The sequence below is a fragment of the Ranitomeya variabilis genome, chromosome 4 (genome assembly GCF_051348905.1).
Source record: "Ranitomeya variabilis isolate aRanVar5 chromosome 4, aRanVar5.hap1, whole genome shotgun sequence".
In the NCBI taxonomy this organism is placed as follows: domain Eukaryota; kingdom Metazoa; phylum Chordata; class Amphibia; order Anura; family Dendrobatidae; genus Ranitomeya; species Ranitomeya variabilis.
The window spans coordinates 14264465-14284120 of NC_135235.1; the positions used below are offsets into that span (position 1 = coordinate 14264465).

A 19656-nucleotide genomic window follows, 5' to 3' on the forward strand; every position below is an offset into this window, starting at 1 on the left:
CTCCGATGGGGCAGATTCAGCCTCCGATGGGGCAGATTCAGCACAGACTTCTGCTCCGTAAAGGGCAGATCAGCAGCTTCAATCATGAAATCCTCTGTGCTGCTTAATATATAGTGCAGACTGTGTATCCGACCCGCGTGAGAAAACCCTCATCTGAGCATAGGAAAGTCGGGGAGGGGGCTCCACCGACACCCCCCACCCTGGAGGACACAGTGCGACCAAAGACTATAGCATTGCATGTCCACTACCTTGTAACACAGAGGGTCCGTAGCCAAGGACACAGGACGGCGCCACATATTACCCACGTGAATTGTGATCTGCTTCTCTGGAAATCTTCGGGACTTTTTTCTGTGCAGCCCCATGTCAATCACTCCCACCATGCGGCCCCATATCAATCACTCCCACCATGCGGCCCCATGTCAATCACTCCCACCATGCGGCCCCATGTCAATCACTCCCACCATGCGGCCTCACGTCAATCACTGCACCATGCGGCCCCACGTCAATCACTCCCACCATGTGACCCCACGTCAATCACTGCACCATGCAGCCCCATGTCAATCACTCCCACCATGAAACCCCATGTCAATCACTCTCACCATGCAGCCCCATGTCAATCACTCTCACCATGCCAATCAGTCCCATCATGCAACCCCATGTCAATCACTCCCACCATGCGGCCCCATGTCAATCACTCCCACCATGCGGCCCCACGTCAATCACTCCCACCATGCAGCCCCCATGTCAATCACTCTCACCATGCCAATCACTCCTACCATGCAGCACCATGCCAGTCTCACCATGCGGCCCCATGTCAATCACTCCCACCATGCGGCCCCCATGTCAATCACTCCCACCATGCGGCCCCATGTCAATCACTCCCACCATGCGGCCCCCATGTCAATCACTCCCACCATGCGGCCCCCATGTCAATCACTCCCACCATGCGGCCCCCATGTCAATCACTCCCACCATGCAACCCCATGTCAATCACTCCCACCATGCGGCCCCATGTCAATCACTCTCACCATGCAACCCCATGTCAATCACTGCACCATGCAGCCCCATGTCAATCACTCCCACCATACGACCCCATGTCAATCACTCCCACCATGCGGCCCCATGTCAATCACTCCCACCATTCGGCCCCCATGTCAATCACTCCCACCATGCAGCACCATGCCAGTCTCACCATGCGGCCCCATGTCAATCACTCCCACCATGCGGCCCCATGTCAATCACTCCCACCATGCAGCCTCATGTCAATCACTCCCACCATGCGGCCCCATGTCAATCACTCCCACCATGCAGCACCATGCCAGTCTCACCATGCGGCCCCATGTCAATCACTCCCACCATGCGGCCCCCATGTCAATCACTCCCACCATGCAGCACCATGCCAGTCTCACCATGCGGCCCCATGTCAATCACTCCCACCATGCGGCCTCATGTCAATCACTCCCACCATGCGGCCCCATGTCAATCACTCCCACCATTCGGCCCCCATGTCAATCACTCCCACCATGCAGCCCCATGTCAATCACTCCCACCATGCGGCCCCATGTCAATCACTCCCACCATACGGCCCCATGTCAATCACTCCCACCATGCGGCCCTTGTGTCAATCACTCCCACCATGTGACCCCATGTCAATCACTCCCACCATGCGGCCCCACGTCAATCACTCCCACCATGCGGCCCCCCATGTCAATCACTCCCACCATGCGGCCCCGTGTCAATCACTCCCACCATGCAGCCCCGTGTCAATCACTCCCACCATGCAGCCCCATGTCAATCACTCCTACCATGCAGCACCATGCCAGTCTCACCATGCGGCCCCATGCCAATCACTCTCACCATGCAGCACCGTGTCAATCACCCATCTAATGCATCTTACAAGTGGGCATACAAATCATTAATGGTCGGCAAAACATCTCCAGGTGTAAATATGCTGCAGACAACATTGCACACTGTATTGGGACAATTGTAGAAGTCAGGTTAGTCGGTAAGAACAAGGCAGGGGCTACACGGCGACTATTAACACGACAAGTAGTGCAGCCATAGATCGCTGTACACCACTGCTACATCACAGCTCCATGCAAGTGAATGGTGCCATATTGTGACAGCAGGGTACTGCCACAAGAAAACTCCAAAAAGGGGGAAGGGTTGGATTTTTTTTTTACTTGTCGTGGTCGCTGATCTTCTGGGTAGACGTGGTGCAGAGCGATCGTTCCCCACGAGATGCGTCATGGCCAAAGTCGCCAACACCCCAGACTGAATTCTGCAGAAGATTACTTTGAGCAGATGGGACTTAAATGCTTGCAGATCCATAAGTTTTATGGTCAATCAAGGCTCTTTTTCTGCAGGAGGGTGACTTACGTAAAAACGCCATTATAAGAGGGATGGGGCACATGTGCAAAGTGCAAATCATTGAACGTCCTCACGATCACTTTAAGCTTCCAGTGATTGAAAGCACATGTGTATTACCTGTGTAGGAGCCAGCGATCACTCAGAAAAGGCGACTGATGATCGCTGTCCTAATAACTGCAGCAATGTTCCTCTGACCATTTATCCAGAAGGACAGAAGAGGAGATCAGAACTTCTGCATCAGGCGCTGAGCTCGCCACGTACACGATGCACAAGATACTTACAAGGAGAAACAAGAGTTCTTTTGGGTATTGAAAGGTAAAAGCCAGAGTTTATTGAAAGTTCACATTACATATCATTAACACTGATAAATACAGAAAAGAAATCAGATAAAGTGATACATGTGCAGAAACAATTACCAGGGTAACCAGAAGCCTCCAACAACATTTGCCCCTCAGTGCCAGACAATCCGTTCAATCATAAAGTGCATGTGCAGCGAAATATGGCACAGGTAGGTTTGCCCTGTCCAGAGTAGATCTTAGATATGTAGTGACCAAAAGATAGAGAAAAATATATGGTACCATATAGGACCGGCAAACACTTACCACGGGCAGGAGTTGGGGGGTTCTGGGCCGGGTGTAGAAAAAGCCTTTCTGGCTTTTACCTTTCAATACCCAAAAGAACTCTTGTTTCTCCTTGTAAGTATGTTTCCTTGAGTGGGTACATCTTTTTTCCTGTACGGGCTAACTGTAGCCCTTTATATCGACATAGTAATGTCAAAGAGGTTTTTGTGGCTATGATGCACATGATGCAGATAGCTGGGGATTTTGTGTGGTGTCCGCAGCAGAATCTGCAGTTGTTACACGGGTTTTATGTCCGGGATTTCACTCTCTGCATTGTAACTGGAGCGATCTGCAAGAAGCTCAGATCATGGAAGCCGCAGACACGAAAATGTGCACCCTAGGTCAATCAATGGATTACACAAGATCGCCAGCAGCACCAGAGCGGAGCCGCCATGTGACGAACACAGAGATCCGCCTTGAATACGACGCATCGAATGGACGTACAGGTGTGGAAACCGGGCTGCAAAGTAAGGCCAGGTTCACATCAAGCTTTAGGACACGGAGCAGACGGAGGCACTCTGTGATCATTTTCCGCACGACTGTCTTTTTTTTGGTGCCTGCCTAAAAACTTTTGACAGTACTTTCCATCCTCCAAAACTGCATTATATTCCCTGCTGCTGCCCCAAAACGGAGCCCAGAGACACATGAGGCCAGCAATGACACATGAGTTGATTGTTATGGATTTTAAGTAAAAAAAAATATAAAAACCAGCAACAATGTGACCTAAAAAAGCAAACACATCGTCAGTCTAATTCCCTCTGAGCTCCACTAGGAGGCGCTGTGCACCGAGCCTTCATAACAAGGCGCTGCCTGGTTCACAATAATAATAATCAATTTATTTCTATAGCGCCGACATATTCCGCAGCACTTTACATTTTAGAGGGGATTTGTACAGACAACAGACATTACAGCATAACAATAATAACGTAAATCCACCAGATACCAAGAGGAATGAGGGCCCTGCTGCTCGCAAGCTACAATCTATGGGGAAAAGGGAGACACGAGAGGTGGATGGTAACAATTGCTTTCGTTGTTCGGACCAGCCATAGTGTTAGGATCGGGTGTTCATGTAAAGCTGCATGAACCGGTAAAAATGTATAAAAGTACAGACACAGAGGGCTATTAAATGCATAAAGCGTATGAGAACATGATACGAGGAACCTGGTTTTGAAGAAAATTTTGAATGGGCCACACAGGGATAGTTAGGTTAATCTGTTGAGGTGGTAGGCCAGTCTGAACAAATGAGTTTTTAGGGCACGCTTAAAGCTGTGGGTATCGGGGATTAATCGTATTAACCTAGGTAATGCATTCTAGAGAATCGACGCAGCACATGAGAAGTCTTGGAGACGGGAGTGGGAGGTTCTGATTATTGAGGATGCTAACCTGAGGTCATTAGCGGAGCGGAGGGCACGGGTAGGGTGGTAGACTGAGACCAGAGAGGAGATGTAGGGTGGTGCTGAGCCATGGAGTGCTTTGTGGATGAGGGTGATAAGTTTATATTGATGGGTAACCAGTGCAATGACTGGCATAAGGTAGAGGCATCGGTGTAACGGTTGGTGAGGAATATGATCCTGGCAGTAGCATTCAGGACAGATTGGAGCGGGGAGAGTTTGGTAAGAGGGAGGCCGATTAGTAGAGAGTTACAATAGCCCAGACGAGAGTGAATAAGAGAAACAGTGAGAGTTTCTGCAGAGTCATCTGTGCCGTGTTGTTCTATATGTAGGAGATGCAGCTTCATCCAGGGCATGTTGCAGTGTTTCATTATAATGTTTCTGTGCAGAGTCAGGACATGAGAGAGAGGGGATTGGGGCCAATGATGGCTGAAAATTATTCATAAGTTTCTGGGGTGACCTGAGCGGGATGACAGTTATTGACAGAGAATGAAACAAGGTTGTGGTCAGAGAGCAGAAGAGGAGAATTGGTAAAATCATGCATTGAGCATAGCCGGGAGAAGACCAGGTCAGGAGTATTTATGTCTTCATGTGTAGGAGAGTTAGTAAGCTGTGAAAGGCCGAAGGAGGAGGTCAAAGATAAAAGGGTAGTGGCAGATGGGGAGAGGGGAAAAGCAATGGAGATGTTCTCCCACCGCCACTCAAAGGGAGAAGGGGATGTCGAGTCTGATAGCGCAGAATCCAAAAAAAAGGGGAGATAAGTGAGGGCATTTGGGGGATGACCTAAAAGGTACATTTGGTTGATAGGAGCAGACCAACGCCTCCACCTGGTCTGATGTCAGATCTCAGGGTATGAGAGAAATATAGGCCACCATATGAGAGCAGCAGCAGCGGCGGCAGTGGTCTCTGACTGCTTCAGTAAGAGCCAGAAGGTTAAGAGAATCAGAAAGGAAGAAGTCATCGATGAAGGAGAGTTTGTTACACACTGAGCGTGAATTCCAGAGGGCACAGTTAAAAGAGACAGAAGGAATGCAAGAATATTAATGAGGTTTGAGGGGGTTCTCAATGTAGTAGGTGAGGGGTTCGACTTACTACTATAAGAAGGGCCAGGGTTAGGAGAGATATCTCCTGCGACCTTGAATAAAATGTGCATAAATGTCCCCTACATAAATGCATCCCCAAAGCTATATGTCTGAATACACAGGGGGTCTGTTCTTAGAACTATCACTAATTTGACCCGTTAATCAATCAATTAAATTAAGACAGCAGGAGACAATAAATGTAGAGATAAACAGACAAGCTTACAGGTCAATATGGATCATAAAACTCTGAGCTAGTGACAAGACCTTACAGCATCAGGGACCAGCTCAGTAACAAGAATGAAATATGGTATATACCATTAATTATGCTTGCAGAGATGGAAATGAGGCTGCACAATTCTCCTGTACATCCCTATGAAGGCACCAGGGCCCCGATTATCTGTCTCCAAGCCATTTTTTTTCTGGAGTAAAAATGGTTTTAATCATGACTTTTATATTTACACTTTTTTTTTCTTTACAGAAGGTTTCATTGATTTCTTCATATTTTTCTTTGTTCAAAATTAGAGGCGCATTTTCCTTTTTCATATGTTTTATTCTAATTGATCATCATTTGTGGCTTTTACAATTCATGCAATATTTTACCCAATTGGGCTACAAAATCTGTTTAGTCTCATTTTGCCCAACTGAGACTAACGAGCGACATTGTAAAGAGGACAGTGTAAGTTTGCACTGTAAAAAAAAAAAAAAAGAGTGCAAAAGGTAGAAAAAGAAGGAAAAAAGAGCCTCTTTGATTTTGCCCAAAACTCATCAAGTGCCAATAGGAAGAGTTTGGAAAAAAAAAAAAGGAACGAAAACCACATGAGAAATAAAGGCAAATAGTTGCACGATCCATTAATATGTGGCACGTTAGCCTTCAACTGCGCAAACATAAGATTAGACGGGCGATGTACTCCGCTGCAGCACTGAAGGACAACTGCAAAATAAAGCTTTCAACATTTCAAAAAGTCGCAAATCATGAAATAGGTGAAAACATCCGGATAAAGAAACTCACGGACATAAGATCAAACACAGAAAAAGAAAGAAAAGTGACACCACCAAGCACAGGTAACATAAAATGAAATAATGAATAAGGCACAAATAAGAAGTTACTATTGGAATCTTTTTTGTTCCAAGTACAGGCGGAAAGACAATGATGAATCGAGGCCAGAGCGCTTATATACAGGCAGGGTTTGATTCTGTAGGTGCTGGTCCATAAATTAATTCTCTTACCAACAGTCCTGAATGCTGTTTATAGGTAATTCGCTGTCTTATAGAATAAAAATAATAACCCTTTTATTATGGCTTTCACTATTTTTAGCAGCTGAGGCAGAACTGACTGGACAGAATCAGTCTCCTTCCCCCTCTGGCAGCACCCAATCTAGCCGCTGCTTATTTATTTGTCGGGTACAAGGAGTCTCCACTGCTATACTGCCATGTACAACAAGCAGGCAAACAGCCATATCTATTGGCAGCGGTACAGGATGGCTGAGTATGTGTAGACCCGGCTGTGACTGAGGCTGTGTGCACCGGGCTACGGTGGAGAGGATTCTCCAGGCGCTCGGCCTACAGAGCCGCTTACCGCATGGACGACGTCACTCACCGTGCATGTAGAGGGGCTATTCATCATATAAACACAGGACAGGTAGTTCCTGCTGGGTGGGGTCCAGTGCCCGGTATGAGGGGCCGCTCATATACTGCGCACATCACAGTGCGAGATCTGGACTTGGCGGCAGAAGTAAAGCGCAGAATACATTTAAAGGGGACGTGCCACTAAGACCCCACATGTCTGCCTATTAGGAAATAAAAGAATAACAGCGATACGCCTGCTCAGGACTCCGGGGGTCACAGACTGGGTGACCCTGTAAAACATTTACTGAAAGAGTTCCCCCTATGTTCTTATAAAATAAAATGAGTGAAGTGTAAACGTCCATTTGTGTGTGTGTGTGTGCAGCTCCTATACGATTCCCGACCCCAGTAGACTGTAAGCTCGTGAGGTCTGCACCCGACTGTTAGTTTTATATATGCATTATAAATATGTGACCCCCTTCACACATAATAAATATGATGTGATAAAACCTCTTCATATCTGTCTTTTCTAAGCTCTGCAGGTTACATGAAGCACAAGAACATAAGATTGTAAGATCAGACCTCATGCTGTTTGTATTCGGTCACCATGGAGACACATTGGTCTGTATAGGAGCTGCAGACACAAAACGACTCCTTCAAACTAAGGCAGGACTTTAGCATTGAGGGCCATGGCGCGATTTCCCCTGAAATGCGGGGAGACGATAGTCAGTATTGTGGTAACTCACAAAGTCGGCCTCCAGCTTGCCCATCTCCTGCTTGTAGCTCCTCATGCGGCTGCTGTACATGGCTCTGCTCTGAGCCGGGATCTCCCGAACCTCCAGGTCCATTTGCTCCAGCTGTGGGGACAGAAGGGACATCGTACATCACTCACGTGTGACCACACGACACTCTGCACTGACCGCGTGTCCGCCGGCCCCTGCCAAAGTCATCGTCCTCCCTGTACCCCCAACATACGCTCATTGTAGGGGCTACAGCAACAGGTGACCCCACTACCATACACCCCATATTGTCTGCTCTTCTGCCGGGCCACTGCATTAAATTAAAGGGGTTATCCGAGATTAGGGGCAGGCAGAAAAACACAACCCTATCCTATACTGTGGTGCCCCCGGCTCTGGACAGCTGATTCCTTACAAGGCAGTGAACCTGTAATTGTCCGGGACGGGATCTTAGTCTCAACTCAAAGACAGCAAGACGCAAAGAAGGCAGGTGTAAAGAAAAGGCTGCACAGTGAGGGCCCGTCGCCTCCGTCATCAGTGCCCGGTGAGGGCCCGTCGCCTCCGTCATCAGTACCCGGTGAGGGCCCGGTGACCGCTCACCCCCTCCATCATCAGTATCTGGTCGCCTCCATCACTTCTTCTGTCACTTGTGCAGTCAGGGAGGTTGTAGGATTATAGTTGGTTGTAGCAGTGACCAAATATACCTGATAGGAGATAATGATCATACGGAGATGGACACTCAGGCATTAACTGAAACAGAAACAGCCGTGTGAGAGGAACGACTCTTCTACAGAGGTGAGGAGTTGGAAGACAGTCATACACCATAAAAGACAGAGCGCAGCAACAAGACACAAGGCAGTGATACTGCATCAGCGAGGTCTCTCCTAGGCAAACATTTCAAATAATGTCCAAAATCATAGAAGCAGGGTTCAGCCAAGGAAACTTTGTGCAGCACAAGAGACACATCAATACTTCCCTAATCAGAAGATGTCCAGCAGTGCAGCAACCGAGCTTCACCCATCCAAAACCAAACATTTATCATGGAAGCTAGGCCAAGTGATTCAACCATGCACAAAAACATAAGTACCGAGTGCAGAACCATCCTCCATAACCTGTGCACAAGTGACGGGCGGTCACCAGATACTGACAATGGAGGCGACGGGCGGCCACCAGATACTGATGATGGAGGGGACAGGTAGTCACCAGATACTGATGATGGAGATGACGGGCGGTCACCAGATACTGACAAGGAGGCGACGGGCGGCCACCAGACACTGACAATGGAGGCGACGGGCGGCCACCAGATACGGCGGCCACCAAATACTGACAATGGAGGCAACGGGCAGTCACCAGATACTGATGATGGAGGAGGCGGGCGGTCACCAGATACTGATGATGGAGGGGACAGGCAGTCACCAGATACTGATGATGGAGATGACGAGCGATCACCAGATACTGATGATGGAGGCGACGGGCGGTCACCAGATACTGATGATGGAGGTGACGAGCGATCACCAGATACTGATGATGGAGGGGATGGGCGGTCACCAGATACTGATGATGGAGGTGACGGGCGGTCACCAGATACTGATGATGGAGGGGACGGGCAGTCACCAGATACTGATGATGGAGGAGGCGGGCGGTCACCAGATACTGATGATGGAGGCAACGAGCGGTCACCAGATACTGATGATGGAGGGGACGGGCGGTCACTAGATACTGATGATGGAGGTGACGGGCGATCACCAGATACTGATGATGGAGGTGACGGGCAGTCACCGGATACTGATGATGGAGGTGACGGGCAATTACCAGATACTGATGGGATTTTCATTTTCTTTTGTTCATTCAGTCTGTATATTAATTGATAAAAATAAAGTATTATTTTTTTAAAAGCAATCTAACGTGGCAGCATTATGTCCCATCTGCCTAAACTTTTTGCACAGAACATATATATATATTCTATTAAACTGGTAATGGTCAGAGACAACCTACAAAATAGTCCTCCAAAAAAGAGATCACATAAAAGTGATTTTTATTGAGCAACATTAAAACATGTTTAAAAAAGGGATGACATTTGTACAAAATGGACAAGCAAACATTGGGCAGAAATATGCACAAGGTCCATCAGTAGTAATATTCAATAATAAGCCATCATAGATAAATAGCACAATGCTAGAAAGTAAAACAAGTGATAAAGTGCATATGCATTTGGACCCATATCAAAACAAAGATCTGGGTGCAACTACTTCAATAATGAAATGCAGTATATAATAAGCACAATTGCTCAGACGTCCTATATAGAGATATTCCTCTGCACATCATAATCATATATGGACTAGAGTAAAAAAAGAGTATTTAGGCTAATGAAAAACCATAATTACCCACAATCAAGACTGCCACAACGTACCCCCTGACGCGCGTTTCGAGAATCTCTTCCTCTGTGTACCCACTTATACCCACTGCAGAGCTCTGTGTACCCATTTATACCCTCTGCACAGCTCTGTGTACCTACTTTTACCCACTGCGGAGCTTTGTGTACCCACTTATACCCACTGCAGAACTCTGTGTACCCACTTATACCCACTGCAGAGCTCCGTGTACCCACTTATACCCACTGCAGAGCTCCGTGTACCCACTTATACCCACTGCGGAGCTCTGTGTACCCATTTATACCCTCTGCACAGCTCTGTGTACCCACTTTAACCCACTACAGAGCTCTGTGTACCCACTTATACCAACTGCAGAACTCTGTGTACCCACTTATACCCACTGCGGAGCTCTGTGTACCCATTTATACCCACTGCAGAGCTCTGTGTACCCACTTATACCCTCTACAGAGCTCTGTGTACCCATTTATACCCTCTGCAGAGCTCTGTGTACCCACTTATACCCACTGCAGAACTCTGTGTACCCACATACCCACTGCGGAGCTCTGTGTACCCATTTATACCCACTGCAGAGCTCTGTGTACCCACTTATACCCTCTACAGAGCTCCGTGTACCCATTTATACCCTCTGCAGAGCTCTGTGTACCCACTTATACCAACTGCAGAACTCTGTGTACCCACTTATACCCAATGCGGAGCTCTGTGTACTCACTTATATCCACTAGTTAAAAATTTAAAAAAAAATTAAAAAAAGCATAAAAATAAAAAAGTTTTGCCTCTAGGAAGAAGGGGAGGAAAAAAATAAAAATACAAAACATAAATCATCCGTGTTATGAAGGGATAAAGAATGAAAGGAGCGGTGGTTAAAACAGCAATTATTTATATCTGGTGATGGAAAACTTACATAATCCCATTCACACAGATGCAGCTTGTGACAACGTATCAGTGCAGGTAGCAGCTACAAGTCGTGAGTTCAGGACAGGAGAACGGTGCTGCTCATTAACCCAAACAGGGTCTCCACCAGTGATCTGTAAAGCGGATCAGTCACCAGATTCCCCAATAAAAACTACAGACATTAGATCTCTTGTACTTACTGGAATTCCATGTGAGAATGGCTGTATGGTGCTTTGAAAACGTTTTCCTGCTCCATGTTATAAGGAGTCCCAGCTCTGGTTGGACTCACAGCATGCTCGTTATAATGGGATGATTGTATTGCCATCCTGACATTGATTATCACAATAAGTACACCAGCCTCAGCAGGTCTAATATATTATGGAATAATGTATGCAGTTTGTATTGTGAAATCTGGTGACATATCGGCTTTAACCTTAGATGAAACTACAACTCCCCCAGTGTTCTGACAGCAGCTGCCTTTGTGACATACAGGGATATATTTTTGCACTAGGACTACCTGAATAGAAAAGATGCTGGACACTGGTTCAGTAGTCCCAGGCTGCCGGACAGGAGCCCTGTGAACTGACTCCTACTTGTTAACACCCCCACCAATAAGAAGTTTTCAGCTCCTATTGAAGTGAATGATCAGAGCTGCAGTACCAAGAACAGCCACTGCATGGTGTACGGCGCTCTGTGCAAAGCTGATTGGTGGAAGTGACGGGTGTGGGACCCCCACGATCTCATATTAATGAACTATTGTAAGAACACGTAAGGAACATATCAGTCCTGTACAACCCCTTTAATGTAATACAACTGGAAACCCACCTAGGCGTACAGAAGTCCTGGTACAAGGTTAGGCTACGTTCACATTAGCGTCTTTGGGCGCAGCGTCGTCGACGGATACCGACGCATGCGTCATGCGCCCCTATCTTTAACATGGGGGGGCGCATCGACATGCGCTGGTATGCGTTGTCAAGCGTTGTACGACGCATGCGTCATTTGGGCGCACCAGACAGGGCGCGGCCGACGCTACATGTTGCATTTTTCCTGCGCCAAATTTCTGGTAAACAATGCATGCAACGCACTTGCGTCGTAAATGCGCCAAAAAAACACATTACTGTCTATGTAAAACGCATAGGGCGCAGGTGCCTGCGTTGACCCGCGTTGTTCGACGCATGCGCCTTTTGAGTAAAAAACAAGTGATGAAGCGTCTAGACAGTGACAAGACCACCCCATAGATATAAAAAAAGGGTGATTGCATTGTCTTTCACTTGCCTGCATGTCTGGAAACAGAGTACACGAGGCACAGCTCTGCCTTCAAGAGATGTAAGTATATAATTTCTCTGCCCATTTTTTTTTTTATTCTTTGCAATGTTTGTTGTTTGTTTTTGTTTTTTTATGCGTGTGACATTTTTTTTTTTCTTGCAATTTATGGTGGTTTATTTAATTTTTATTGGGTTGTTCTGCGTTGACCACATGCGTCAAAAAACGCTGCGTTGTGTATTGCGTTTTGGGTTGCGTCGATGACACTGCGCCCAAAGACGCTAATGTGAAGGTAGCCTAACATTGGCACAGAGCCCGTCCGGCTTACAGCGGCCATGTGTCACAGTGCGTGCTGTGAAATCTGCGGGGACTGGGAGTTTTGCTTTAGGTTAAAAACTGCCTGTTTATCATCTGCAAAAAAGAGAAGCCCAAATCCAGCTCCTGTCCTGGACCCCGGGCTGGCCGCTCTCACCTACACCGACACACTGTAACACGCCAGCTGTGTGAGCGGAGATGGTCAGGATCTGAGGTCCGTCTCCTAGGGTCGGACATTACTGCATCCAGTTATTATTTATAGCAAACCAAAATAAAAGCGTAAAATAGAAATCGCTCCTCAGCGGTGGGTGAACCAATAATCCTAGCATTTCACCACTGCTAGTTGGCAGGAGATACTGAGAGTTGTAGTTGGATGAGGTACATTATGTGCAGCGTCTGTAAGGGTTCACAAACTTAATACATGTGCACGATCGGAATCACATTAGAGACAACACTCCAGCAGTTTGTTATCCAGTTTGGCTCCTCAGCAGATGGGGGCGCTATGTGAGAAGCTCTCGGTTACACACTCACCAGCTCCTTGGCCTCCTCCAGCTGCTTCTCCACATTCATCACCATCTGCTTCTTCTCCTCTGTAACAATAAAGGTGTAGATCACTGGGCGGTCAACCCATGCCCTGACCCTGGGCGCTCAGCCCCTCCCCTATCCCTGGGGCGCTCAGCCCTGTCCCTGGGGCCCTCAGCCCGCTCCCAGTCCCTGGGGCCCTCAGCCCGCTCCCAGTCCCTGGGGCGCACAGCCCGCCCCCTGTCCCTGGGGCGCACAGCCCGCCCCCTGTCCCTGGGGCGCACAGCCCGCCCCCTGTCCCTGGGGCGCACAGCCCGCCCCCTGTCCCTGGGGCGCACAGCCCGCCCCCTGTCCCTGGGGCGCACAGCCCGCCCCCTGTCCCTGGGGCGCACAGCCCGCCCCCTGTCCCTGGGGCGCACAGCCCGCCCCCTGTCCCTGGGGCGCACAGCCCGCCCCCTGTCCCTGGGGCGCACAGCCCGCCCCCTGTCCCTGGGGCGCACAGCCCGCCCCCTGTCCCTGGGGCGCACAGCCCGCCCCCTGTCCCTGGGGCGCACAGCCCGCCCCCTGTCCCTGGGGCGCACAGCCCGCCCCCTGTCCCTGGGGCGCACAGCCCGCCCCCTGTCCCTGGGGCGCACAGCCCGTCCCCTGTCCCTGGGGCGCACAGCCCGTCCCCTGTCCCTGGGGCGCACAGCCCGTCCCCTGTCCCTGGGGCGCACAGCCCGTCCCCTGTCCCTGGGGCGCACAGCCCGTCCCCTGTCCCTGGGGCGCACAGCCCGTCCCCTGTCCCTGGGGCGCACAGCCCGTCCCCTGTCCCTGGGGCGCACAGCCCGTCCCCTGTCCCTGGGGCGCACAGCCCGTCCCCTGTCCCTGGGGCGCACAGCCCGTCCCCTGTCCCTGGGGCGCACAGCCCGTCCCCTGTCCCTGGGGCGCACAGCCCGTCCCCTGTCCCTGGGGCGCACAGCCCGTCCCCTGTCCCTGGGGCGCACAGCCCGTCCCCTGTCCCTGGGGCGCACAGCCCGTCCCCTGTCCCTGGGGCGCACAGCCCGTCCCCTGTCCCTGGGGCGCACAGCCCGTCCCCTGTCCCTGGGGCGCACAGCCCGTCCCCTGTCCCTGGGGCGCACAGCCCGTCCCCTGTCCCTGGGGCGCACAGCCCGTCCCCTGTCCCTGGGGCGCACAGCCCGTCCCCTGTCTCTGGGGCGCACAGCCCGTCCCCTGTCTCTGGGGCGCACAGCCCGTCCCCTGTCTCTGGGGCGCACAGCCCGTCCCCTGTCTCTGGGGCGCACAGCCCGTCCCCTGTCTCTGGGGCGCACAGCCCGTCCCCTGTCTCTGGGGCGCACAGCCCGTCCCCTGTCTCTGGGGCGCACAGCCCGTCCCCTGTCTCTGGGGCGCACAGCCCGTCCCCTGTCTCTGGGGCGCACAGCCCGTCCCCTGTCTCTGGGGCGCACAGCCCGTCCCCTGTCTCTGGGGCGCACAGCCCGTCCCCTGTCTCTGGGGCGCACAGCCCGTCCCCTGTCTCTGGGGCGCACAGCCCGTCCCCTGTCTCTGGGGCGCACAGCCCGTCCCCTGTCTCTGGGGCGCACAGCCCGTCCCCTGTCTCTGGGGCGCACAGCCCGTCCCCTGTCTCTGGGGCGCACAGCCCGTCCCCTGTCTCTGGGGCGCACAGCCCGTCCCCTGTCTCTGGGGCGCACAGCCCGTCCCCTGTCTCTGGGGCGCACAGCCCGTCCCCTGTCTCTGGGGCGCACAGCCCGTCCCCTGTCTCTGGGGCGCACAGCCCGTCCCCTGTCTCTGGGGCGCACAGCCCGTCCCCTGTCTCTGGGGCGCACAGCCCGTCCCCTGTCTCTGGGGCGCACAGCCCGTCCCCTGTCTCTGGGGCGCACAGCCCGTCCCCTGTCTCTGGGGCGCACAGCCCGTCCCCTGTCTCTGGGGCGCACAGCCCGTCCAATGTCGCTCAGCCCATCCCCTGTTCCCGGGCGCTCAGCCCGTCCCCTATCGCTCAGCCCATCCCCTGTCCCTGGGGTGCTCAGCCCGTCCAATGTCGCTCAGACCGTCCCCTGTTCCCAGGCGCTCAGCCCGCCCCCTATCGCTCAGCCCGTCCCGTCCCTGGGGCACTCAGCCCATTCCATGTTCCCTTCTCCCCAGCATTCTCCTCTTGTACGTTGTGGTCTCTCCCTTCTCTCCAGCACTCTCCCCTTGTGTATGGGGGTCTCTCCCTCGTTTCCCCAGAAGTTTCCCCTTGTATATGAGAGTCTCTCCAGCACTCTCCCCCTGTAAATGGAGGTCTCTCCACGTCTCAGGGGCCTCTCCCTTCTCCCCAGCACTCTCCCCTCATATACGGGGGTCTCTCCACATCTCTGGGGGTCTCTCTCTTCTCCCCAACAGTCTCCCCTTGTTTATGGGGGTCTCTCCACATCTCTGAGGGTCTCTCCCTTGTCCCCAGCAGTCTCCCCTCGTATATGGGGGTCTCTCCACATCTCTGGGGGTCTCTCCCTTGTCCCCAGCAGTCTCCCCTCCTATATGGGGGTCTCTCCACATCTCTGAGGGTCTCTCCCTTGTCCCCAGCAGTCTCCCCTCGTATATGGGGGTCTCTCCCTTCTCCCCAGCAGTCTCCCCTCGTATATGGGGGTCTCTCCCTTCTCCCCAGCACTCTCCCCTCATATATTGGGGTCTCTCCCTTCTCCCCAGCAGTCTCCCCTCCTATATGGGGGTCTCTCCACATCTCTGGGGGTCTCTCCCTTCTCCCCAGCAGTCTCCCCTCCTATATGGGGGTCTCTCCACATCTCTGAGGGTCTCTCCCTTCTCCCCAGCAGTCTCCCCTCGTATATTGGGGTTTCTCCCTTGTCCCCAGCACTCTCCCCTCATATATTGGGGTCTCTCCCTTCTCCCCAGCAGTCTCCCCTTCTATATGGGGATCTCTCCACATCTCTGGGGGTCTCTCCCTTCTCCCCAGCACTCTCCCCTCGTATATTGGGGTCTCTCCCTTCTCCCCAGCAGTCTCCCCTCGTATATGGGGGTCTCTCCACATCTCTGGGGGTCTCTCCCTTGTCCCCAGCAGTCTCCCCTCGTATATTGGGGCCTCTCCCTTCTCCCCAGCAGTCTCCCCTCATATATTGGGGCCTCTCCCTTGTCCCCAGCAGTCTCCCCTCGTATTTGGGGGTCTCTCCCTTCTCCCCAGCAGTCTCCCCTCGTATATTGGGGCCTCTCCCTTGTCCCCAGCAGTCTCCCCTCGTATTTGGGGGTCTCTCCACATCTCTGGGGGTCTCTCCCTTCTCCCCAGCAGTCTCCCCTCGTATTTGGGGGTCTCTCCACATCTCTGGGGGTCTCTCCCTTCTCCCCAGCAGTCTCCACTCATATATTGGGGTCTCTCCCTTGTCCCCAGCAGTCTCCCCTGGTATATGGGGGTCTCTCCGTCGTCTCCTCTGCCTCTCTCCCGGCCTCACCTCCTGACAGTTTGGGGATCTTCCCGATCCTGTTGGTGATCTCGGCTGTGAGGACGCCATAGTCCTGCTCATAACCCTGGAACTCGGCAGACATGTTTATCCAGACAGCAGAGAGCAGTGACAACCGGAAGTCTCCTCTCCAACCACTTCCGCCGGTCCGCTCACTCAGCGCTCCGCGGCGCCCTTAGCAACCAGTTCTTCCTTAGCAACCGGCAGCTGCCGTCACCGAGCTACTGACAGAGGAGATGGAGGAGTGACGTCACGCACGGCTCTCAGTTCTGTGACACTACTCGGCCATCATGAATAAGCGATGAGGGCGTCCGCTGCTGGGATCCTGGCCGCGTCCTACAGGAGAGCGTGCAGCCCGCAGCAACCAATCACCCCTCAGCGCTCATCCTCCAAACTGGGTGTCAAAATGAGAGCTGTAATCTGATTGGTTGTGCTGGATGAGAGCTATAATGTGATTGGGCGTTCTAGATGAGAACTGTAATATGATTGGTTGTTCCAGATAAGAACAGTAATGTGATTGGTTATTTTAGTAGAGAGCTGTAATACGATTGGCTGCTCTAATCAATACCCCTAGCAAGCACTTTCTAGAGCAACCAATCAGCACCAGATTCAATTTTTATTTTTTGCAACCTGGATGTGGAAAATGAAAGCTGCCATTTGATTGGTTTACCTATTGCATACTCCTAGTAACCAATACCATAGTAACCGATCAGCTGGAGAGCCTCCATGTGACCCCGCTATGGTGACTGACATCTTGAAGCCCCTATAATCAATGTGCGTGCACAAGATGAGGCCCAGCGAGCAAACACACAGCTGGCCGCAGACATTGCCCACTCCGTCTGCTCAGTGGCCCTCGTAGTGAGCAGCCATAGGGCCACTACTGACAGCACCAGGGACAGCCGGAGCGCCCATGACTGGGGTCCAGGGAAGGAGCCCCTCAGAATAAACCATCCCTCCCAGTGCCCCACAATGATAGAAGTGAGCGGTCGCACGCCACCATACGGCCGGGATCACACGCAGATTATTTTACTGTTCCGGGTACAAGTTTTTTGTCACTTCTTACAATCCGAGCGGCAACGATTCTATTCACAGATTTATTCACTTCCATCCTCAAATCGGATAAAAACCGACCCAGGTTCTGACGTCCGCCTGAAATATCGCATGTAAGACGCCCATGTGGCCCGCGGCAGCGCTGCCCTGCTGTGTCCGGTGCACGGTCGTGTCATGTGGCGTCTGTACGAGTAAGACAGAGCCAGAGAGGCCCGGTACCGAGTACCCCGCGGCCCTGCGTCTGGGGGCGCTCCATAAGACGCCCATGTGGCCCGCGGCAGCACTGCCCTGGTGTGTCCGGTGCACGGTCGTGTCATGTGGCGTCTGTACGAGTAAGACAGAGCCAGAGAGGCCCGGTACCGAGTACCCCGCGGCCCTGCGTCTGGGGGCGCTCCATAAGACGCCCATGTGGCCCGCGGCAGTCACTGCCCTGGTGTGTCCGGTGCACGGACGTGTCATGTGGTGTCTGTACGAGTAAGACAGAGCCAGAGAGGCCCGGTACCGAGTACCCCGCGGCCCTGCGTCTGGGGGCGCTCCATAAGACGCCCATGTGGCCCGTGGCAGCACTGCTCTGGTGTGTCCGGTGCACGGACGTGTCATGTGGGGTCTGTACAAGTAAGACAGAGCCAGAGAGGCCCGATACCGAGTACCCCGCGGCCCTGCGTCTGGGGGCGCTCCATAAGACGCCCATGTGGCCCGCGGCAGCACTGCTCTGGTGTGTCCGGTGCACGGACGTGTCATGTGGTGTCTGTACGAGTAAGACAGAGCCAGAGAGGCCCGGTACCGAGTACCCCGCGGCCCTGCGTCTGGGGGCGCTCCATAAGACGCCCATGTGGCCTGCGGCAGCACTGCCCTGCTGTGTCCGGTGCACGGTCGTGTCATGTGGCGTCTGTGCGAGTAAGACAGAGCCAGAGAGGCCCGGTACCGAGTACCCCGCGGCCCTGCGTCTGGGGGCGCTCCATAAGACGCCCATGTGGCCCGCGGCAGCACTGCCCTGGTGTGTCCGGTGCACGGTCGTGTCATGTGGTGTCTGTACGAGTAAGACAGAGCCAGAGAGGCCCGGTACCGAGTACCCCGCGGCCCTGTGTCTGGGGGCGCTCCATAAGACGCCCATGTGGCCCGCGGCAGCGCTGCTCTGCTGTGTCCAGTGCACGGTCGTGTCATGTGGCGTCTGTACGTGTAAGACAGAGCCAGAGAGGCCCGGTACCGAGTACCCCGCGGCCCTGCGTCTGGGGGCGCTCCATAAGACGCCCATGTGGCCCGCGGCAGCGCTGCCCTGCTGTGTCCGGTGCACGGTCGTGTCATGTGGCGTCTATGCGAGTAAGACAGAGCCAGAGAGGCCCGGTACCGAGTACCCCGCGGCCCTGCGTCTGGGGGCGCTCCATAAGATGCCCATGTGGCCCGCGGCAGCGCTGCTCTGCTGTGTCCAGTGCACGGACGTGTCATGTGGCGTCTGTACGAGTAAGACAAAGCCAGAGAGGCCCGGTACCGAGTACCCCGCGGCCCTGCCTCTGGGGGCGCTCCATAAGACGCCCATGTGGCCCGCGGCAGCGCTGCTCTGCTGTGTCCAGTGCACGGACGTGTCATGTGGCGTCTGTACGAGTAAGACAGAGCCAGAGAGGCCCGGTACCGAGTACCCCGTGGGCCTGCGTCTGGGGGCGCTCCATAAGACGCCCATGTGGCCCGCGGCAGCACTGCTCTGCTGTGTCCAGTGCACGGACGTGTCATGTGGCGTCTGTACGAGTAAGACAGAACCAGAGAGGCCCGGTACCGAGTACCCCGCGGCCCTGCGTCTGGGGGCGCTCCATAAGACGCCCATGTGGCCCGCGGCAGCACTGCTCTGCTGTGTCCAGTGCACGGACGTGTCATGTGGCGTCTGTACGAGTAAGACAGAGCCAGAGAGGCCCGGTACTGAGTACCCCGCGGCCCTGCGTCTGGGGGCGCTCCATAAGACGCCCATGTGGCCCACGGCAGCGCTGCTCTGCTGTGTCCAGTGCACGGACGTGTCATGTG

The 19656-nt window shown here is 53.1% G+C and overlaps 1 protein-coding gene across 7 annotated transcripts in view; it reads right to left on the reverse strand.

Annotated features, from left to right (window-relative positions):
• Window positions 1-16968, reverse strand: part of VTI1A (vesicle transport through interaction with t-SNAREs 1A) — a 453761-nt gene extending 436793 nt beyond the window's left edge. For 4 of the 7 annotated variants that reach the window (XR_013214399.1, XR_013214398.1, XR_013214397.1 and 1 more), the window contains exons 1-3: window positions 16585-16966; window positions 13157-13215; window positions 7773-7883 (exon numbers count right to left, since the gene is read on the reverse strand). Coding sequence is in view for 4 of the 7 variants with exons in the window: in XM_077258023.1 (XP_077114138.1) it covers window positions 7773-7883; window positions 13157-13215; window positions 16585-16678 (264 nt within the window). In the remaining 3 variants the exon portion in view is untranslated. Of the gene's footprint in view, window positions 1-7772; window positions 7884-13156; window positions 13216-16584 lie in introns of all 7 variants that reach the window. The other 3 variants (XM_077258025.1, XM_077258026.1, XM_077258024.1) reach the window with 3 other exon arrangements.
• Window positions 16969-19656: the final 2688 nt, after the last annotated feature.